General features: G+C 42.0%; 1 protein-coding gene across 2 annotated transcripts; it reads left to right on the top strand.

Annotated features, from left to right (window-relative positions):
• The first annotated feature begins 1,585 nt into the window (after positions 1 to 1,585).
• ISG20 (interferon stimulated exonuclease gene 20) lies at positions 1,586 to 14,725 on the top strand. 2 transcript variants are annotated; one of them, XM_072617936.1, is made up of 4 exons: positions 1,586 to 1,908; positions 2,376 to 2,634; positions 8,814 to 9,014; positions 14,465 to 14,725. In XM_072617936.1, the coding sequence occupies exons 2-4, from the start codon at positions 2,398 to 2,400 to the stop codon at positions 14,549 to 14,551; spliced, it is 525 nt and encodes a 174-aa protein (XP_072474037.1). In that variant the 5' UTR covers positions 1,586 to 1,908; positions 2,376 to 2,397; the 3' UTR covers positions 14,552 to 14,725. The 2 variants fall into 2 exon arrangements, with proteins under 2 accessions (XP_072474037.1, XP_072474044.1); XM_072617943.1 differs by lacking the exon at positions 1,586 to 1,908 and having other exon boundaries at positions 2,254 to 2,634.
• The last annotated feature ends 8,837 nt before the right edge of the window (positions 14,726 to 23,562 follow it).

Below are 23,562 nucleotides of genomic sequence, written 5' to 3' on the forward strand. Positions count from 1 at the left end.
CTCAGTTTCCTCATCTATAAGATGAAGGTAACAACTGTATTATCTACTCTTTTGGCTTTTGTGAAAGAATCACATTGTAAACCTTAAAGTACTCTATATGTGTTAGTAATATTAATATTGATGATCTCAGATTTTTCTGTAATATTCATATTGCATCTCTCCAATGGCTCTGGATGCAACTGGTGGTGCAGTGGATAGAGTATTGGGACTGGAGTCAGGAGGAATTGAGTTTGAATATGGTCTTAGACACTTACTATATTCTGGACAAGTCACTTAACCTGTATTTGCCTTAGCTTCCTCAATTGAAAATTGGGGAAAATAATAGTACCTACCTCATAGGGTGGTTGTGAGGACCAAATGAAATAATTTGTAAGAAACACATAACAGTGCTTGACACATAGTAGGGTACTTATATAAATGCTTATTCTTTACTCTTACCCTTAACCTTTTTGATGGTTCTGTTTCATCCTGATGGGGTACTTGAACCCCAGCCCTAGGACCATACCTAACCCAAAGACGCTATGTCTGGCAATAACTCATTAGTGGGCCCACTGGGGCAAACTATCTCTCCTTGTTACAAGAACAAGCTATAGAATTCCCCTTGTATGTACAGGACTGTCTTGTACCAAAAGAACTATCATATACTGATCCCCACAGTTACTGTATACAATCCAGAGCTGTAGACATCAAATCCCAAAGTTATCTTGTTACAGACATAGATGTGCAGATATACAGACACCTTAGAAGTACCCCCCCATGCCAATAGTGAATGATACCTGTTCCTAAGGTACAGAAACTGTATGTTCACCACCTAATTAGAATACTTGCCACACAACTCACTGTACTTTTTCTGTATAAGCCTTAGCATCACTCCTGTTAGGTTGTGAGTTCCCTAAAGGAACTCTGTCTGCCTTTATCAGCATCATAATAAACTTTTTGCCACCTGAGTAGAAGACTGCTTGAGTCGGTGAATTCTTTCCAGACAACTCCCCTGTACTGTGGTATTTTGGGGTCCCTGCTCCCCAAACCTCATCAATCCCCCAGAGCTTTGCACTCAGGGAGTCTCACTATGTTATTCACTGACTAACTCCCTTTTCCTGTCTCTTGACTACCCCACTTTCTCTGAAGACCTCGCAGGATGAATCTCCTTCCTGTAAGTCCATACGAATCAGAGTTGGAAGAAACCTTAGAGGTCTACTGCAATCCCAGAATTTTACAGTTGAGAAAACTGAGATCTTGTGCCTGGTTACCCCTGGTGAAGAAGATTCAGCATGTCAACCGTGGCTCCTCTGACTCAAGTGTTCTGTTATACACCATCCTGACCTCTTTTCCTCCTTCCAATCCCAAATCAATAGCCACAGGGATCCAGTTACTTTCCTTTCACCAAGCAAATTTCCCCAATGGTTTTCCCTACAGTATCAGACTGGCAAGAGCATTCTGACAATGTGGGGTATTCTCTAGACTCCAAACCTTGTTACATGCATTCTAGAGGGAGGAGACTGGTAGAAGAAAGGAATATGTTGTAATAGAATCAGTCAATTCAGATGACTCATTCAGGATGACAGAGCTGAGGACTTTCCTGTTTGTTTTGGTGGAGGGGGGCGAGTGGGCAAATGGGACACAGGAGAAAAGCACAGCCAAGTACCCTGTGAAGAAACGCATTCATCGAGGAAGAGAATCGATACAGAAACTTAAATGATGTGCCCCAGGCTCCTCTGATGCCACGTGATCACTACAAGGAAACTGAAACTAAGATTTCAGGGTTCCTAGGTCCATCGTCAGAGATGAGTCATTTGTGATACCAGCTGCAGAGGCTAAAAAGTAGAGAGAGAGCCGGTAGTAAGTTATTTTGAGGGCTGACAGGACTTTTGGTGGCTGGCTGAGTGGGGTCCTGTCTGAAAACAGAAGGTGAGAGCACATTCATTTGGGTTTCCACGAAGAAGTATGTTGTTTGTGGCTAAACTTAACTGGTGTTGATATCACCTGACTTGGGGCCAGCCAGGATCTGTTCCTGATCTTGTCTACTTGGTTAGGGAGGGCCCAGGATCTCTCTCTCTCTCTCTCTCTCTCTCTCTCTCTCTCTCTCTCTCTCTCTCTCTCTCTCTCTCTCTCTCTCTCTCTCTCTCTCCCCCCCTCTTCTCTCCCCTCCTCATGCTTAGTGTAAGGAAACTGGTTGGTTTGTCAGGGTGCCAACTCCTACTGTTGCCAGGTGGCATTTGTAACAAAAGGCAGAGACTATTTAACCTGACTGCTAAGCTTCGTAGAGCTTAGTTCAGAGCCAGTTCCCCTGAATAAGTCCAGGCACCATTGAACTCTAATGATGGTTTAATCAGCCAAAGACTCTCTAGTCACTTCTCCATGATCTCCCTTCTTAGAGCATCTGAGTGCCTGCTAACCATGTGGGACCATACCAGGGAGGACCAGATCATCGCCATGGACTGTGAGATGGTAGGAGTGGGACCTTTACGAGAAAGCGGTCTGGCCCGCTGCAGTCTAGTGGATTATCATGGCTCGGTGGTGTATGACAAATACATCAGGCCAGAAGGGACAATCACAGACTATCGTTCCCACGTAAGTGGGATACAACCTGAGCACATGCTGAGAGCTGTACCTTTTGCAAGTGCCAGGGAAGAGGTAAGTGAGGGGACCAGACTAGTAGGAGACTGGGCAGATGAAAAACATCTATAATTCCATGGTTTTGGTAAATGGGATTTATGAACAGCAACTCTGTAACTGGAAACTAATGATGAATCACTAGAAAATCACCAAGCCCAGCTGGTTGATGAGTTCCCACAGCAGTGGAGAAAGTCCCAGGTAACTTAGCTGTATGGGAGCTAGAGATCAGTCCCTCTGACCTCAGACCTGGAGGGAATCTTAGTAATCACAATTCTTGAAGTTTGCAGATGAGTAAATTAGGGTACAGAGAAATAAAGTGGCTTGTGTTTTGTGATACAGCCAGTGACTGCCAGGTCAGAACTAAGTCTCTTAATTCTCAGTCTAAAACACTTCTCATTACACCATGACAGTACCCGAAAGGACTGCCATGATCATGCTACTCTAGCATTCTTCTTATCAGATAGCTTTCTGTGTTCCTTGGGACAGGGCTGGAAGAGTGAATTGATGAAGGGGTGGTGATCCATTAGGAAACACAGGATGCCACTTGTGGCCAGAAGTTGGCATTTCCTTCAGATTTCTGCTCATAGCATAGGCAGCAGGAGTTAAAGATTGGAATTCTACAGCAGGCCTGAGAGGCTTTTCCTGGTATGATTTTGTATGTATCCTATGCATATGATATGTATCCTGTACAGGATATAGGACTTAGTGGGACAACAGAGACCCTGTCAGTCTTTTAGTATAATTATATGGACACTAGGGTTCTCTTCTGTCTTTAACCTACTGGTTTACTACAGGTCATATTCTCCTATTGCAAATTTGTTTCCATATCTCATTGAAATGAAAGTTTTGTAACTGGTCAGTCACTCACTTCCCATGACCACTCTCAGGACCAATGACCCAGATGAAGCTTGATTTTCTACACGGAGTGAGGTTTGGGAGAGGATAAGGAAATCATAGTTAATCAAAATGTCACAATGGGTTCCCCTCACTGGAAGTATTCTAATGGAATCTGAGTGGCTAATCAGTCAATTTATTAAGCACCTAACTATCTTCCAGGCACTGTGTTTAAACATTGGACATACAAAAAAAAAAAAAGGGCAAAAGACAGCCCCTTCTCTCAAGGAGCTCACAATGTGCAAACAACTCTGTATCAACAAGACAAACTGGAGATAATCCAAAGAGAGAAGGTATTAGAATTAAGGAGGACCAGAAAAGGCTTCCCGTAGAAGGTGGGATTTCAGCTGGCACTTGAAGGAAACCTGGGAGACCAGGAGGCAGAGAGAGGCAGAGAGAGGGAGGGAGAGCATTCCAGGCATGGGGGACAGCCAGCTGGAGAGAGGATTCCAGCCAGCTGATGCCTTGAGGGTCCCTTCTATTCTTAGAATCTAATCACTCCAAACCTCGTTTTGGCATCGAACCAAAGCAAAGGTAAACTTGGGTTGATGCCCAGCTTCTTTCTGCCTGGACACATAATTGGGAAGCTAAGAAACAGTGAGATGGCAGCCAGCAAAAGGGAAAGGGAAGGGCAGCCAACAGGCAGGACAAATAAAGGAAATGACCATTGCAAGACAAAGCAGTAAGAAGCAATCAGTGTTTGTAATGAAAAGCCAGAGGCACTGGGATAGGTGCTAGGGATACAAATACAAGGAATGAAGTAAGCCCTGCATAGCTCCCAGGGGATCAAATAGCACCTGGGGGGCCCAGTGAGAGCACCACCCTTTAGTCTGCCTAGTTAGCCTTGGGATGGGTAAAAGTGCTATCTATGGATCTGAGCATTAAATTCCTAGAGGTTGGGAACCTGGAGACATGGTCCTGGCTCTGTTAATAACTGGGTGACTTAAATCCCACTTGCTAGCGTTCTTTGTTGGCATGTTCTTTCTCGTTCCCCCCACCCTGCCCTCCCTCCACCCCCTAGCTAGGTGGCAAATACAACAGAGAGCCAGACCTGGAGTCAGAAAGACCTGAGTTTAAATTTAGCCTCAGGTCTTACTAGCTGTGAGACTTTGGGCAAGTGACTTCACCTCTGTCTGCCTCCCTTTCCTCAACTATAAAATGGACTCCTAGTAGCATCCACCTCCCAGATCAAATGAGGTAATAACTGGGAAGTGCTCAGCACAGTACCCAGCATATAGTAGCTGCTAAATAGATGCTTGTGTCCTTCCTTCCTTTCCCCTTTCCCCCAGAATATAAGCTAAGGAATTTGTGTTCTACACAAGAACTTTTGCATTTTGGTCTTTGTGTCTCTAGGGCCCAGCCCCGTACCTGGCACACAGTGGGTACTTGATAAATGCTTGTCAAGGGAATGAATAAATAAATCACTGAACTTTTCCAGAAAAGAGTAGGTAGAGCCAAATGATCTCTAAGGTCCCTTTCGGTCCTAGCGTTCAATGACTCTCTGATGGTAGGGGGCCTGAGAGGCCTGATTTGATTAGTGGACACATTCTGAAACCTTTGGAAATGGTGTAGATCCAGCCCTTCTGAAAGAAAAACCTACCCCCTGAAAGAGCAAGCATATTGTTTTGTTAATTGTTAATAGCACAGGCCACTCAGTCCAGTCAGGGCCCCAAATCCATTCCAGGATGGACACACTGAAGTATTTTAACAGACCCAGAGAAGAAAACCCTCTTCCATGCTCCCTGCTGCTTTCTTCAGGCTAGCTCCAAATGCTTCTGCCATCAAATGTATTGTTGATCTGACATTAATCAATGAGAAAAGCACTAGTGACAGCTTACATGAATTGACAGTCCTTGAGATGGATCTTTTTAAAGACCTGATTTCTTTTTAATAGGGATGATTGTGTTCCTGCTGGCTGATGATATTAACCAAGTGCCACATCACTCAACAGCCTGTGGCTCTCAGGCTCTCATCTTGTCAGGCATAATTCAATTTCCAATCAAGTGCATAGTGCCCTTTCCCTATGTCCATCTTAAGCCTTGCTGGGGAAGGCTGTAATAGCTAGGAATGTAACAACTGTCTCTGCGATGAACTAAATGGAAAGAAAGATGATCCCTCCAGTGGCAGTTGCATGCATCAGATTAATGTATTTTTACAATTCTTGTTTTAAAGTGTTTTCGTTTTCTAGTTTCATTTTCTAGGCTGAGTCCTGCCCCCAAGAAGAAATGGCCCTTTCACTTCCTCCTATTTATATCAAAGGGGGCAAAACTCTCGAATTCTTTAGGATCATTTTTGCATTTGTACATATATATGTATATACATATACACACGTATGTTGAATCTGGAATGAAAAGAGAACTCAGAAAATCATCAGTTTAAATCTAGAAGATGTCTTAGAGTTTATTCATAGGATTATGGATTTAAAAGGGTAACTAAGTTCTTAGAAACTATCTAAGTTTCTTAGAAACTATTTAGTCCAACCCTTTTAATTCACTGATAAGGAAACTGAGGCCGAGAAATGTAACTGACTTACCTAAGGTCACACAGGTGATCACACAGGATCAGAGGTGGGGACATCAATCCAGGTCTTCTGACTCCAGCAGAAAAATCATTCTTTCCATTTTAATCCCTCTGTTACACACACACACACACACACACACACACACACACACACACACACACACACACACACACACACACACACACACACACACACACACACACACACACACACACACCCCCAGCATTTTATAGATGAAGAAATTGAGGTCAGGCAAGTGACATCGCACAAGGATTTGAATCTGGGTTCCCTGAATCCAAATTCAGCACTTTTCCCACTATACTGCATGGCTTCTATTGGTATACTCTTCAGGGCTTTATTTACATTCCATTTTAGAGACAGAGAAACTGATGTCCAAGTCCAGGAGGCATAATCAGGAGGCATATCTATCTATCCACCCATCTATCTCCATTCATTCATCCATTTATTCATTTATCTATCCCTCTACTCATTAATTAATTAATTAGTTTGTTTATTCATATTGAATCTGTGATTTTATTGGAACTCCTGCCATGGAGACTTTATCTGTGTACTTGTCTTTCTATTCATCCTTCCATTCATCTAGCCATTTATTTATTTATCTATAAATCTATTTATCCTAAACCTGTGATTTTATTAGAACTCTTATCATGGAAACTTTACTTATTAATTACTTAATTATCTTTCTATCTCTCTATTTCTTCATATATCTGCTAATCTATTTATACAGTTATTTATCCTCAATCTGTGATTTTATTGGCATTCCTTCTATAGAAGCTTTACTTTTTTCTTTTCTATCTATTCATGCATTCATTCATTCACTCATCCACTTATTTATCCTGAATCTGAGATTTTATTGGAATTCTTGCCATGGAAACTTATTTACTTATCTATTTATTCATCCATGCATGCATCTATCCATCTATCCATCCATCCATCTATCCATCCATCCATCCATCTAGCTAGCTAGCTAGCTATCCCTGTGATTTTACCAGAATTCCTACCATGGAAACTTTACCTATTTGTTTAATTATCTATCTATCCAGTCACTCATTCACCCACCTATCTATTTATTTATTTATCTTGAACCTGTGATTTTATCAGAATTCTCTCCATGGAAACTTTATCATCTATCTATCCATTCATTTATCTACCTTTTCTATGATTTTATTGGAATTCCTGCCATAGAAGCCCCCTCCACCAATGAAGATCAATGATTCATCTGTAATTTTTGGCATTAGAGTTGGTTGGAGACACTGAGAGGATAAGTGACTTTCCCATGGTCACATAGCTAGGGAGTGCTTGACTCTAGATCTTGGCTCCAGGGCTGGCCTCACAGTAGCATTTGATAATACCTAACATTTACATTTTGTTGTTGTTCAATTGTTTCAATTGTGTTTGACTCTTCATGACCCCATTTGGGGTTTTCTTGGCAAAGATACTGAAGTGGTTTGCCATTTCTTTTTCCGGTTTATTTTACAGATGGGGCAACTGAGGGATATAGAGGTTAAATGACCTGGTCAGGGTCACCTGGCTAGTAAGTGTCTGAGGCTAGATTTGAACTCCAGGCCTGGCATTCTATCCACTCTATCACCTAGCTGCCCAACATTTACATAGGGCTTTACAGTTAATGAAGGGCTGTCATATTCATTCTTTCATTTTAACTTTACAACATGTCTGTAAAATAGAAAATCCAAGTATCATTATCCCCATTTGTTGATTAGAAAACTGAGGTACAGAGAGATTATGTGATTATGTGATTTGCTTAAAGTCACACAGCTATTAAATGGTTGAGCTGGAATCTGAACCCAAACCTTCAGAGTAATCCAGTGCTTTTCCTACTTCGTTCTACTTGCTCATGGTATGGTGCAGAGAACAGCGCTTAGGCAATGGGCTCTTATAAAATAGGAAGTGATTCTAGTGGCCTTCAATCCAACAGCGCTTGAATGGGGCAATGGGACAATTGCCATACATCTGGAGTGCCTCTTCCAAGATCAGTAAGGGTGATGGTTATTTCATTACTGAATTTCCTCTGGTGTAACATTTCTTTTTTTCAACTAGAAACAAGAAGTGGACTTTGGGTAGAAAACAAGTGAGGGACCTGGCTTTGGGTTTGCACAAGGGGGTGGGGACTTAACACTTAATAGTGGCAAAGTCCATGTTGACCACACCCTGCTCATGATCCTGACTTAAAGAGTCCTAAAGTATGGGCTGACATTAGTCCTTTCTTATTATAGGCTCACCCTGACTCTCTGTCTCATACACACTCCCTTCCCTGAACCTTCAGCATAGAGGTGCTGGAAGAAGCCTTGGCTGGAAAAGGTGTCCAAGAGTATTGTATAGAATCCTACCTCAACTGCTAATGAGGGAGATACAGATCTGTAGCTTCTGAACATCAGAAAATTTCATTCTCCATTGGCTCAGTAACATTCGTTTTGTGACTTCAAATCATAGGTGTCATGGTGATGGCCCAAGACATTGAGGAAACAGTAATATGGAGTGGAGTGGTCGTGGCATTGGTGTTGTATGTAATTTTTAAAATAATGAACTGTCTGAGTCTACTTAGTTACCCCATCACTAGGCACATGATTGTTTTTCCCCTTAAGTCATATCCTGTCCAATAGGGCTCTTATAGCGATCAGAGAAGATGTGGTCTTTCATCCTTTGCTTAAGCCATAAATGGAGCTTGAAATGAGACTTTGGTCTTTTATAGTTTGGGACTGATGTGTAAGGTGATGCATGTGTCTTGTGTCTCCTGGTCTAGATCTTGGAACTCCTCCGAGGCAAGCTGGTGGTAGGTCATGACCTTCGCTATGATTTTAAAGCACTGAAGGAAGATATGACAAAATACAAGATCTACGATACTGCCCAGGACAGGAGGCTTTGGGAGGAGGGCGGCCTGGGGGGCTGCCGAAGGGTATCCCTCAAGGTTCTGTGTGAGAGGATCCTCAGGAGAAGAATTCAGGTGAGACTGGAATTGAGATTGGGTTGTGATGTTGTCTCTTTTTTAACAACCTGTGTTTGGAAAAATCAAGACCACTTTAGGATCCTATTATGATGCTCAGGAACTGAAGGACAACATTCTCCATCTATTTAATTCCAGAACTATTACTAGAAGAGGGCAAATCAGGATGTTCATCCCAGTGGGCCCTAAGCCTTTTGGGCTCCTACCTGCCCCCATACAACTCTTACCGTGCAATGATTTGGAGAGATAGCTCAATTGCCTACCAGTGTTAAAGGATCAACCAACTAGCAGTATGGTGGTATGAAAAAGAAGGCTAGAAATGGAACTAGAAGATAGGGTCATTCTAGTCCTAGGATTAAGGGATCTAGAGCTGGGAAGGACCTTAGGGATTATATAGTTCAGGGATTTTTAACCTGAGGTCCATGGACTCCCCGGAACGTGGATAAGAAAAAATTACATTACAGTAATTTCTAATTGAAATCTAGAATTTCTTTCAATTATTTGTTAAGTCAACAAGCATTTAAGTGCCCACTATGTGCTAGGTACTGTGCTCAGTGCTTGGGATGCAGAAAAAATTCAAAAAACCAGTCCCTGCTGTCAAGGAGAACTCACAGTCTAATGGGGGAAACAACACTGGAACAATTATGTACAAATATGATATAGATGGGATGATAGGCTGAGATAATCTCAGAAGAAAGATACTAGTATCAGGGGGGATCAGGAAGGGCTTTTTGCAGAAGGTGAGATTTTTGTTGGGACTTGAAGGAAGCCAGGAGGTGGAGATGAGGAGAAAGAGAAGTTCAGGCATGGGCATCAGCCAGTGTAGCCAAAAGGATCACCGATGCAAAAAAGCTCGAGAACCCCTGATCTGGTACTAACTTTTACATTAACCTCTGTCAAATCACTTACTTCACTCCTTCTGTGTATCAGTTTTTTTAATCTATAAAATGGGGATAATGCAAAACTGCCTGCTTCAAAAGAGCCTATTGGACTCAAATGGAATAGAAAATGTTTGAAAGCATCTTGAAAACTGTTATGTGCTCTACAAGTATGATTCCATTTCATTCGCAAAGAATCATTATTACTATTCCTATCATTTACATATAGCTTGCTCTTGAAGTCCCTCCCTCCTTCCCACCCATAATCTTTATGTTGCATGTTTGCCTAATAAGGGGGATGGTGACAGATAGCCTTATCTAAGTTTCCCAAAGGACCTCTGTGACCAAGACATTGAGGAGGTTTAAACCTGGGGATGCCAAAAACTGTTGAGGTTTCATGATGTGTTGTGGTGGAACCATCTCAAAGAATTCAGTCAGACCCCCTCTAATCCAAGTATAGGCATTTATTGAGACTGACGCTTCTCATGAAGTGAGATAATTTTCAAGAGGAACCAGCAACTTCAGAGAAAGCAAGATCTTTTTGTAGGGTAAAGATGCAATTACATAACAGAAATTTACATAGAATATAGGAATATGACTACTATTAAAAAGGCAGGAGGAGTTTGTTAAGGGATTAGGTAATGGAGGAGGGGTCCCAGCAACAGTGGAACTGCACATGCGATTACTCACAATGCATACAGAGAAACCCATGATATTATAATAAACCTCTCTACATCATAAGTTCACTCTTGGTCAGTTCTTTACTATTACTATTCAGGTGCCTACTTAGGGAAAGTCCCTTCTATTGTTTTGGGGCCCACATCCTGCTTAGGCATCCTGATACTGCTGCTTTCTGATTGGCTGAGTATTGTGGTCCTGTCTAGGTCTAGATGGAAGTGGCTGCAGTTGAATGCATGGACACATCTTCTGTTTCTGTGGCAAATATGAGGAATAGATCTGGAAGTAGTGCCTAGGTAGAGGCAGTGATGGGGTTCCCATCACATGGACATGAAAACTATGAGTTTCAGGGACACACCTTTTGTTCTAGTAAGCAGTGAGACATATATGAAGAAGTCAGGACATTGAGAGGGTGACTACGTAGGTACAGTGGGCCTGTAATGAAGTTAGACTACTGGGGCTGGGGGCAGCTCTATTAGGAGTCCATCATCCCACCCCCCCTCAGAGAGCTGGGACCCCAACCAGTAGCTAATGTCTTCTTGAAAATGACAGTTATTGGGAGCCCAAGCAGTCAGCACCCAAGCATTGATTTCATGTGGCACATGTGAGGGTGTAATTTGAGATTAGCATGGCAGAGATAAGTTAGAACAAAGAAAGGAATTTTTTTTAAAATTCAAAGCTCTGTTGGACCTGGGAAGAGGGGTAGTTCCTGAGGGAGCTCAAAGTAACATCTTCTTTTTAGGAATAAATTAGACATCGGTCTTGGAAACTTGTAAGTACAGAACTGTAGAGGCACCGCTCTAGACACCTGCAGGTCATAGGATCTGAAAGCTAGAAGGGACTTCGATCCTCTCAATTCACAGATGAGGTCCAGAGAGAATATGTGATTTGTCTAAGGTAGAACTGGTTGCAGAACCAAGATTCGAATCTAGTTCCTTAGACTCCAAATCCAGTACTTTTTTTATTATACCATCACTGTCTTCGGGGAAGCCTAGCCAGTCCTTCAGGAAGACACAAGTTCAGATTTGACTTCAGACACTTACTAGCTATGTGACCTTGAGAGAAGTCACTCAACTTTAATTTGCCTCAGTTTTCTCCAACTGTAAAGTGTCAAACTCCCAGGGTTGTTGTGAGGATCAATGAAATAATATTTGTGAATAATATCAATGAATAATAATAAATAATAATATAATGAATAATATAGTGCAGTAGGCATTATATGAATGTTAGCTATTATTGCCATTGTTAATTATTATTATTTCACAGTTATGGATTATTTCCCAACTTTTCCAATACTTTTTGTATGAATTTAGGCAAATTATATGGTTTTTCCAATTCAGGACACTTATTAAGTGTCTATTATGGGCTAGGCACAGACAAAATTCTGTAATTCTACACAATAGAAACATCTATCCCCATTTATTGTAGCAAGACTTAAAGAAAACCTTCCTGAAAGTTCCCTGCAATATGTACATTTATGATTAGATTACTGTGAGATCAATCCTGACTCACATCTCTATCTGGCTGTGTCACATTTGCCAGTGTGGACCCCATGATACTGTTGCCTCTTTGCTTTCCAGACCACTGCTAGGGAAGCCAGGTCAATAAAACACCTCATTGGGTATTTTCAGCCTGGGTTGTTTCTTCCCAGTCTGGGACTCCTTAATTAAAAAATAGCTGCCAAGCAGTTTTGATCAACCAGTACGCCAGCATTGTAGTGCATTTCTGGATACATAGCCACTGGTGCTCTTGCGAGGAGCCCTCTGATGGAGAGAGGAAAAGGACTTTTGCATTTTTGAAAACAATGTGTTGTAATGAGTTTTATGGGGATATTTTTTTCATGGACAGAAAAGTCTATGAACACTTCAACTTCCTGAACATGACATGTGAGGGCTGCTGATGGTGGCAGTGATGGCAATGGTGGATTTCAGGTTGATTTTCCATTTTCCATATTCTTTGGCTCTCCTTTTAAGATGTGGTTGCCATTTTTGCACATCCCACCTAGTTTACCTGCTGCAGCACAGGAAGTGGAGGTTCTGAATCAGTTCCCTCATTCTATTCCACCTCCCATGATGCTGAAGGATCTTTTCTAATTGCTTCAGGGATTTCTCAGCTCTTTGGCAAATGTTGGTGTCACCTAGACAGGTGATACAATGGATAGTGTTGAACTTGTAATCAGGAAGACTTGAGTTTCCATCCTGATTTAGATGCTTACTAGCTGTGTAAATACTTAACCTTTTCCAGCCTCTATTTCCAATTCTGAAAAATGGGGATAATAATAGGACATACATTGAAGGGTTGCTATGATGATAAAGTATGTAAAACTCTTTGTAAACTTTAAAAGCTCAATATAAGTGGGGTCACACTACCAACATGGTGATGAGTATCCATAATGTTCTAGCAAAACCAGAGCCTTCCCATCTGTATTCCTGTCACAAGAAGGAATTCTTGGAAGAATTAGCATTTCATAGGGGATAGAATATATGTTAGCAGTAAGAAGTCTTTGCAGATATAAGGAACTTCTAGAAGAAAGAACTGAGAAAGGACACAATAGTGAGCAAATAAATACTCAGACACTAGCTGTGTGACCCTGGGCAAGTCACTTAACCCTGTTTACCTCAGTTTCTTCACCTGTAAAATGAACTGAAGAAGGAAATGACAAACCACTCCAGTATCTTTGCCAAGAAAATCCCAAATGGATCAGATATAACTGAAACAACTGAGGAGAGAGATAACTTTGGGGTCTCCCCATGTCCTTGGTCTAGACTAGACAATTCTCTAGGTCCTCAAGTGTGGTCCTTTGACTGAATTCAGATTTCACAGAACAAATCCTTTCACTAAGGACTGAGGACCAAGAGGGCTATATGTGACCTCGAGGCCACAGATTTCCCACCCCTGGCTTAGACGTTTCCTTAAGCAGAGACCCTGCTCTTCCTCCTGGGCCTTCCAAAACTGTGGTCCTCAAGGGAGTCAGAATACAGCAATTCTATGGCTTGAGGCTTAATAATTTCAACAACTCACATTCATATGTCACTGTTCAGTTTATAAATCTCTCCTCATAACAGTCCCACAAGGTCGATGCCGAAAGAATTGTTCCCATTTTACAGATGGGGTAAAGGGAAGGGAATAAGCATTTACGTGGCACCTATTATGTACCAAGCATTACACCTGTAACCATCGTCATCATCAATATTATTATGGTCTCCAAGACAAAGAGCATTTTATTATGCAAAGTATTTGTTGCTGCAGTAACAAATAGCTCAAGTTGTGTTGCTTAATCAGTCTGTTGGTGTGACTTACTAGGGAGAAGTCTTTCCCAATACCTTGGGAGCTGTGGCATGTGACCTGATTACTTGTTCCTTCTTTCTATGCTTTCACAAATATCTCTTTTGGTCTTCACAACAGCCCTGGGAAGTAGGTTTTGTTATTATCCCCATTTTATAGTTGAGGAAACGTAGGCAAATAGAGGTGAAAAAATGACTTGCCCAGGATCTCACGGCTAGTAAGTACCTGAGGCCAGATTTAAACTCAGGTCTTCCCGACTCCAGGTCCAATAACTATTCACTGTGTCACCAGCTACCACAAACCGATGGGTAAACAATTTGAATAGTCACCTAATATCTCGCAGCCCCAATTCCTTCTGTCTCCAAATCCAAGTCTCTTTTCACTATATCATTCTGCCTGGCAAATCTTGAGTGTTTCTACAACGCAAGCACTGGCTCCAGGGAGTAAGATGAGAATTAAACACCTAGCACCTTTGTTACCAAAGAGAGGGATGAAACCAGTGCCAGCCTGAGCATGGGCCCCAGTCATGGTGGATCTTTCCCAAATGTCCTAGGTCTGAACCTCTTCACTCTGGTAACTGAATCTCTCTCTCTCTCTTTGTCTTTACAGAACAGCAGATTTGGCCACTCCTCAGTGGAAGATGCTAGAGCTACCATGGAACTCTATAAAAGATCCAAGTTAATAAGGGCCAAGTGAAAAGGGGAATGCAGAGGAGAATGACCTAGCCACAGCTGCCCTCTAGTTCGGAGGTCAATCTCAAGAGGATGGATGGAAGCCACAAACCTTCAAGAAAACCTTCCTTTAGAAACATCTCCCAAAGCCTTTCACTTTCTTGCTTGTATTGTGATAATAAAATGAATATTTTCTCTACTCAGATTTGATTTTTCTGCCGCTATGAGCTGGTATAGAGGTTGATGTTGGAAAAACATTTATTTGGGGACATAGCCAGATGGTGCAGTGGATAGAGTGCTGAACTTGCAGAAAGGAACACCTGGAATTAAGTCTATCCTCAGACACACACTAGTGTGTAACTGAACATGTCTCTTCAAATCTGCTTGCTTCAGTTTTCTCATCTGTAAAATGGGGACGTAATATCACCTACTTCACAGGGTTGTTATCATGATAAAATGAGATAATTTTTATAAAATATTTTACAAACCTCAAAACACTTTTTAAATGTTAGCTGCTAGAATTATCATCATCATCGGTTCGATATTTTGCCCACAAGACAGGGAACATTTAATTGTGTAAAGTATATGTTACTACAATAACAAAGAACCCAGATTGTGTTGTGAACACAGTCTGTTGGTGTGATTTACTAGGTAGAGGTCTTTCCCAATATCTTGGGAGCTGTGGCATTTGACCCAATTACTTGTTCTTGGCCTTCTCCTTTTCATGTTGAGTTAGTGTTTGTCTTGCGTAAAAGGAAGCTGGGAACTTGCTTACTTCCTGCCCTGAAAGGGAGGAAAGGTTAGGTCCTATTGCTTGTGTGTAAGCTTCTTTTGAACTTGGCTTCATATTTGTGAGGGTTCTTTTCTGGTAGGTGCATCCCACAGATCATGAGGCCCCATCCCCAGGTGAAATAGGCTAGCTTACAAGTCAACTGGAAGGCTAAATATCCAGTTAATGCTGTGCTAACAGAAACCCAAGCACTCAATGGCACTGAATCAAGAAAAACAAGCACTCTTAGCACCCATTTCCCAAATGGTTATATTGTCCTGCACTCTCACATATAGGTGAGAGAGGTTTTAGACTTCAATGTATGCCTTGTTTCACAAATGGATAACTTCAGAGTCCTCATACTCTGTCTCTGTCTCTGTCTCTCTATCTTTCTCCTCTCTCTGCCTCCCTCTTGCTGTCTCTTTCTATCTCTATCTGTCTCCCTCTCTCTTATCTCCATCTCTCTCCCTCTTTCACTCTATCTGCCCCTTTCTGTCTGTCTTTATCTCTCTGTTTCCCTCACCTCCCTCCCTTTCTCTCTTTCTCCCCTCTACTCTCCAAATCCTCTTTTCTCTCCATCCTGCTCCCTATCCCCTTCTCTTCCTCCCTCTAACCTCCTGTCTCCTTCTTGGCAAATGACATGAAGGTCTTCTGAAGCCTCTACCATGAGATAATTTGTCTTGACTTGTTCCACAGTCATCTATGTTCTCTCAGGTTTCCTGGTTTGCATATTGCATTGTAGCTGCAGCCTAACCCCTTTATCATACTGAATCTCCACACACTATTCCATTGCTTTGTAAAACTTTTGCATCTCAGAAGATTCTTGTACTGATTAGCGTCTTCAGATTGTGACATAATTAATTTGTGCCTAGACACACAGTACCATGGGATATGGGATATTAAGATTTTTTTCCCCCTCAATGAGTGATCCTCTCTGGGTCTGAGCATAGTGAGAAATGGAGTTCTGAGGACTTCTCCCTTTAGCCTTCTTTATTAATTCTATATTTTTACTAGTTCTGACTTCCTTTCCACTGAGTCCTTTTGGAAAGTTTCTAATTCAGCTCTAGGCTACCTCTGAGATGATGGAGGGATATTCTGGGTCCCAAGTGGTCCATGGGCCTGACTCAGTATACCAATTTTTTTGTTCTTTTGGGGGGAGTGGACTAAGGAAATATTTCAGAAATTAAATATGTGGCGGTTTTTTCTGGTTTAGTAAATGACAAATGAGAGTTCAGGTGAAGGAGTTTGGCACTGGAGGCCAGGATGAAACCAATACTACCCAGTTCCTCAGTCACTGAGATAGCTGGTACCTCTTTGGTGTTGATCAAACCTCTACCTTATCCTAAACATTTAGACTCTATTTTTCTAGAAGTGGAAATATAACCATTTCTACTGATGTTTTAGTAGAAGAAGATTTAGGATCAGAGGACCTAAGTTAAAATCCCAGGATGTTACTTCTTGTGCAACCTTGGGTAGGTCATTTCCTCTTTTAGGGCCTCAGTTTCCTTATCTGTAAAATGATGAGATGATCTCTGAAATCTATTCTAACTCAATTTCATGATCCACAAATAATGCAGACAGGATCAACTCTGATTTGAGAGTTAAGGCCCTTTTGCTCCTAATCTGTCTTTATTTCTAATGTTTCACGGATGCCATTTTTCTTTAGATCACCGTCATTTCTGGAAAAAGACTCTCCTCCCTCTCTCTAAATCAAACTCTTCCTTGAACATAGAAAAACAGTTAAACAAAACTTGTGAATAGTGATGGCCTTTGACTATAATATCCAACATTGAATAATCCTTTGCTCTTCTGATGTGAAAAGAAGGCATTCTTTGTTATCTGGATTCCAGGACTATCCTTGCCAACCCTTCATTTTTGTGACCCTAGCTCTTAGATGAGGTAAAGGTGAATGCTTTGTGCCCTTGTTTACTCTTAACCTACAAGTGAAAGGATTTTATGGAATGCTGAATGGAAACTCCTTGGACTGGAGCGGGTGGGGTGGGAGCACTGTGTTGAGAGGCAGGAAAACCTGAGTTCAAATTTTGCCTTAATCATCACGAGTGTGATGACCCTGCCCAAGTCTCTTATACTCTATCAACTTGTTCCTTTTTTGATAAAGTGACTAGATTAAATTCAAGGCCTCTGAGGTACCTTCTGGCTCTAATCTATGATTCTCTGAACAGTAGGTAGGAGCAGATTTGGGGAATGGAGGGAGGATCATGGAATCTTGTGTAATATAAAGAGCTCTGGTGCAGTAGAATGTCTTTTCTATATTTAGAAGGGGAAAGGAATGAAACAAGCATTTGTTAACTACCTACCATGTGGCAGGCAATGTGGATACTTACGACTCTGGGAGGAGTTTTACATTTTACAATTGAGGAAACTGAGGTAAACAGTGACTTGCTCAGGGGTTGGTCGCTAAGCGTCTGAGGATGGATTTGAACTCAGATCTTCCTGACTCCAGGGCTAGTACTCTATCCACTGAACCACCTACCTGTCTCAGGAATCATAGGACCTTTGTTCAAATACTGACATTACTTCTGTTGTGTTTCGGTCACATCTGACTCATCATGACTCCATCTGGGGCTTTCTTGGCAAAGATAATGGAGTGTTTTACCATGTCCTTCTCCACCTCATTTTATAGATGAGGAAACTGAGGCAAACAGGGTTAAGTGACTGGTCCAAGGTCACCTAGCTAGTAAGTATCTGAGGTCAAATTTGAACTCAGGACTTCCTGACTTCAGAGCTGACTTTCTACCCATTGCTTTACCTGTCTGATCTGTAACATGAGGATATAATAAATACTACTTAGAGGGAATGGCACCCTCATAAACCTTAAAGTTATATTGTTATTATCAATGGAATTAATAATTATAATTATTATAATAAACCAAAAAAATCCAAAATTCAAGCTGTGCATAAGAGTGGGCGTCCATTAAGAAACTCTACTTCTCTGCCTTTATAGACCCCTGTCTTACCAGGATATTGGCTAGAAAGCTTCCTTGAGGTGGGGGTGGGGCAGGGAAGAGAAAAGGAGAGATTTCTTGATCCCTTACTATCATCTCTGGTGCATCTTTGGACAATGATCTATTGTCTTCTCTTATAGTTCTGTGTCTATTTAAAACTTCTAGGTGTGTCTTGGGGCATGTGGACAAGATGTGGACTCTGTATGTATGTTTTGGGCTGAACGTTAGGTGGTGCTCTTGGCCTGCCTGTTCACATAAGCAGATATATAGCAACTGACCGGGATGGAACAGAAATGGGCTTTTGCAAAGGATGCTAAGAATGTTAGAGTTGAAAGGAAGAGATCACATAATCCGTTACAGAGGTGAGAAAAATGAGAACCGGGGAGGTGAGTGACTTGCCCGGTAATAATAGTGGCTAGCATTTATATAATGTTTTAAGATTTGCAAAGCACGTTACCAATGCCATCTCATTTTATTCTCCCCACAACAGTGTGAGGTAGATGCTGTATCATTACTCCCATTTTACAGATGAGCAACCTGAGGCACATAGAGATTATATGGTTTTCCTAGGGTCAAACAGGTAATTAGTTTCTGAGGTTGAATTTGGATTCAAGTATTCCTGACTCCAGGAATCTGTTGATTGTGCTATCTAGCAGCCTCAAACTAGATAGTGTCAGATAACCTCCCTGGAGAAGGGAGGTAGTGTGGTGTGAGCACTGAATTCGCACAATGGACTTGGAGCTATGAAATCTGAGTTCAAATTCGAGTTCTGCTTCTTAAAAGCCACGTGACCTAAGTAGGGCAAGTCATTTAACCTCTTTAGAAGCCAGTTTCCTCATCTACAAAATGAGGGATTTGGGCCAGATGACCTCTGAGGTCCCTTCCAGCCTTAGTTTTGTGACTTGTATGATCCTAAGAACCCAAGGCTCTTTATAACTGATCCTTTATAACCAACTCAATCATGCTTCCTGAGAAAAGACAGATAGCTGTGTATCAAGCAGTTCTCAAAAGGAATTTTTCACCATGACTTCATGCTATGTAAATATCACTGCCTAGGTTGAAAAATGGGAAGGTTCAGGTTAGGGTTAGTGGTCTTAAAGCATTATAAAGAGTTCAAGCGGTATCAGATGCCAACTGATGAGCTTGACTAACTGGGAGAGGAATGGAAGGAAATGGAGGGGAGGTGATTTTGGATCCCAGGGCTGGGGAACCTGTGGCCTTGAGGTCACATGTGGCCCTCTAGGTCAAGGTCAAGTGTGGCCCTTAAAGGGTTCCCCACCCCTGGTCTAAGCACTGGGGTGTGTGCTATCTGCAGAGGGTGCTCAAAGCCCTGCAAACATCTCTAGGCTCAGAATTCCGAAGAGCTTTAACTTTCTTTGGGGTTTGGGAGGGACCAGGAACACAGTTCTAACTTGGGCCTTCAGCCTTGCCATGACAATCAGCTCATCAGTCTGTTTTTTCAGTAGGTCACCAGCATAGCTATATTTTTCAATGAAGTTTACAAGATTCTAGATTTAGAGCTGGAAAGGAACTGAAGGGTCATTTAGTTTGACCCTTTCATTTTACAAGTAGGGAAGCTCTGGCCCAGAGAGGTGAATTGATTTTCCCAAGGTCACACAGAGCTGGGAAGAGAATCCAGGCTCTCTGGCTCCAAACTAGTGGCCTTTCTTCTATGTCATGTTGCTCTGCATCTTCTCAACTTCTTAGAACAAGAGAAACAAGTAATTGCTACTGGTCCACACCTTGAGGTCTCATCTGCTATACATGGCCTTGGTCCAGTTGGAGACATTTTTGGCATTTGTTGATCTCATTCAGTTTAATTCAGCCAGCATTTGTTAGTCACCTAGTAGGGGTCAAGCATCGTGCTAGGCACTGTGGATACAAAGACAAAGCCTAAACAGTTGGGTGGAACTGAAAGAGCTTTTAGTCTACCAGGCTATTTCTAGATAAGTAGACGCAGACGAGCCAGTTGTACATTAGGCTGGAAAGGAAGAAGAGAGCCTTTTCCTTCCAGAAAAGTGAATTTGAGAGACCCAGAGAGAACATACAAAATGACTGGTGCCAATTAGAAACAGTCACCTACTGTCACCTAAAATGAGATGAGGAGAGGGGGGAGACGTAAAGCCCTGCTGAACAAAGGAGAACCTGTGAGGTTTTCAAGGCTACTCGAGAGTAGGGGTTCTAAAAATGGCCCTGTGGTCCTGAAGGAACCTGAATAAACTCTGACTCAGGCCTGTTTGCTAACAGATCCATCTTCCCAGCAGTCAGCCTGGCAAGAACCAACAAAGCCAAGGATTGGAAAAGCCACAGGCAGACTCTCCCATCAGAACTCCCGGACCCTGCTGCCTAAGAGCTGGGAGATTCTGGAGCCAAGGGGCCTATGCAGGGGAAGAAGTAAATCCTTGCTCTGGGAGGCGTCCCTGGTGCTTGGAAGCGTTGTGCCTCAAAGTACTAGGACTCACAGAGGACGATGACTGGCATTCTGTTCTCCCCCCTACACTGGATTCATTGTCGGACCTTGGACTTTCACAGCAGTTCTTCCTCTCCCTGGTGCCTCAAACACAGAGTAGTGGTACAGTACACTAAATCTGGAGTTTTAAGGAACCAGATTCATATCCTGGCTTTCTTGCTTACTATTGGACAATTCATTTCACCAATATCGGTCCCAAATTTCTCATTTATAAAATGGATGATAGGACTAGATGACCTCATAGACCTTTTCCAGCTTTTGATCTAAGAGCCCATGATGCTACTTGAGTAAGCAACTGTGCTTAATGTCAGACAGTTGGGATCAAAGCCTTGCTCATGTTCGGGGGCTTCAGGTCTATTCTCCCATTCCAGGCCAACTTGTTCTCCTTGAAACCACTTGAACCATCTTCCCGGGACCCTATTCCCCAAACTGCTCTGGATTAAGGCTCCCCTTCCTCAGCACAGGATGCTCTGGTCAGCTCTCCCGAGTTGGCACCTGCTAAAAACAAAAACAAAGCAAAGCAAAAAAACCTTCCCATTTTCAACCTCTCTCAGCCCTTTCCTACTAAAACTTTTCCTCCAGTTCAAAAAATTCTCCACTTACTTCCAGGGATGTTTCCTCTGCCCCTCGGAACTCACCCAAAGCCTGAAGATTCTTCACAAATCTCCCAGGACATTTCAAAGTTAAGGGTCTCTTTTTCCACCATATCCTCTCCCAACAGAAGCCCCACCTCTGCCAGTTACAGTGAATAAACGGTTATTTTTGTTGTTTTGTTTTGTTGTGCTCTGTGTGTGTGTGTGTGTGTGTGTGTGACATTTATTCTGTGGTAACTAGTAAGGTCTATGGGGATAGGGAATAAGCTTATTATCTTACCTAGCACAATGCTTTGTAGACGTTAGGCATTTAATGAGTGTTTTAAAAATTGAATTGAAAATACAGACTAAGGATCATAGACTAAGAGCTGGGAGAGACTTCCTTCCCTCCCTCCCTCGCTCCTTTCCGTCTTTCCTTCCTCCCTTCCTTCCTTCCTTCCTTTCTTGACAATCAGGGCTAATTGACTTGCCAAAAGTTGCACAGCTAGTAAGTCTCTGAGGTCACATTTGAACTTACCTTCTCCTGACTCCACTGTGCCACCTACAGGACACTTTATATCATTTCTCCAAGCGTCTTCTTTTTTTTTTTTAATTTTATTTATTTATTTTTAATGTTCTACAATCACTACCATAAAACTTAGATTTTTATCCCCCGACCCCTACCCCCCACGACCCCTCTTCCTCCCCAAGACAGCATACAGTTCTATATAGGATCTACATATACTTTCCTATTGAATACGTTTTCACTATAGTCATGCTGTGTAGATGAACTAAAATAAATGGGAGAAATCATATAACAAACCAAAACATAATACACACACACACACACACACACAATGAGCTGCTACATTCTGCGAATGAATTCTATAGTTCTTTCTCTGAGTGTGGAAGGCATTTTGCCTTAGAAGACCATTGGGAATTTTTTTTTTTAAGTTCTTGCGTTATTACAAAGCTCCAAGTCTACCAGAAAAAACTCTCGGGCACTGTGGTCATTGCTGTGCACAAAGTTCTCCTGGTTCTGCTCCTTTCACTCTGCCTCAGTTCATATAAGTCCTTCCAGGCCTCTCTGAAGTCTTCCTGTTCATCATTTTTTATAGCACAATAGTTTTCCGTTACATTCATATACCATATTTTATTCAGCCATTCCCCAATTGATGGGCATCCCCTTGATTTCCAGTTTTTGGCAACCACAAAGAGTGCTACTATAAATATTTTTGTACATGTGGGACCCTTTCCCATTTTTATGATCTCTTGCGGATACAATCCTAGTAGCGATATTGCTGGGTCAAAGGGTATGCACATTTTTGTAGCCCTTTGGGCATAGTTCCAAATTGCTCTCCAGAATGGTTGGATGAGCTCACAGCTCCACCAACAATGAATTAGTGTTCCAACTCTCCCACATCCTCTCCAACATTCATCATTTTCCTGTTCTGTCATATTTGCCAATCTTGTAGGCGTGATGTGGTACCTCAAAGTTGTTTTGATTTGCATCTCTCTAATCAAAAGTGATTTAGAGCATTTTTTCATATGATTATAAATATCTTTAATTTCTTCCTCTGAAAATTGTCTGTTCATATCCTTTGACCATTTATCAATTGGGGAACGAAGCGTCTTCTTTTATATGAATTCCTTTCTACAAAAGCACTGGGATAAGACAGAGAGGAATTGGTGAGAGGGAAGTTTCTCCTTGCTCCCTGGTCCCATGAGTCGGTACCACCTGCCATGTCTTCAGCAGTCTCCTAGAAGTGCTGCTTGACACTAGAATTTACTCTGGAAACATTTTTAAGTGATATTCCTAGGCATCAATTGGACCATTGAGACTTGCTATCTGACTTGCACCCTCCTGCATGTGTTGTTTCCTCTGTTAGAATGGAAGCTTTCTGAGGTCAGGGACCATCTCACTTTTTCTTTTGTATCCCCAGTGCTTAGCCCAGTTCTTGGCACATAATAAGTACTGAATAAATGCTTTCATTCATTTTCATTTTTCGTTTCATTCAAGTAGAGTTTTCCTCCACATTTCTTTGGTCTCTACTCAGAACTGTGGGTTCTGGGAGTAGAACCAGAGGGCAGATAAGTACCTGAAATGAAAAACTGGCGAGATATTGTAAAGTGTGTGCTGCATACAATGCTTTGAAAAGTCAGACTGATCTGCTTTCTGGGGGGCCCTGAGAGTCATGAAAGAGCACTGAAAGATGGGAGTCACGTTGCATGGTAGTGGATTCACTTTCCATCTTTCAG

Source organism: Notamacropus eugenii, chromosome 1 (genome assembly GCF_028372415.1).
Source record: "Notamacropus eugenii isolate mMacEug1 chromosome 1, mMacEug1.pri_v2, whole genome shotgun sequence".
Taxonomy (NCBI): Eukaryota; Metazoa; Chordata; class Mammalia; order Diprotodontia; family Macropodidae; genus Notamacropus; species Notamacropus eugenii.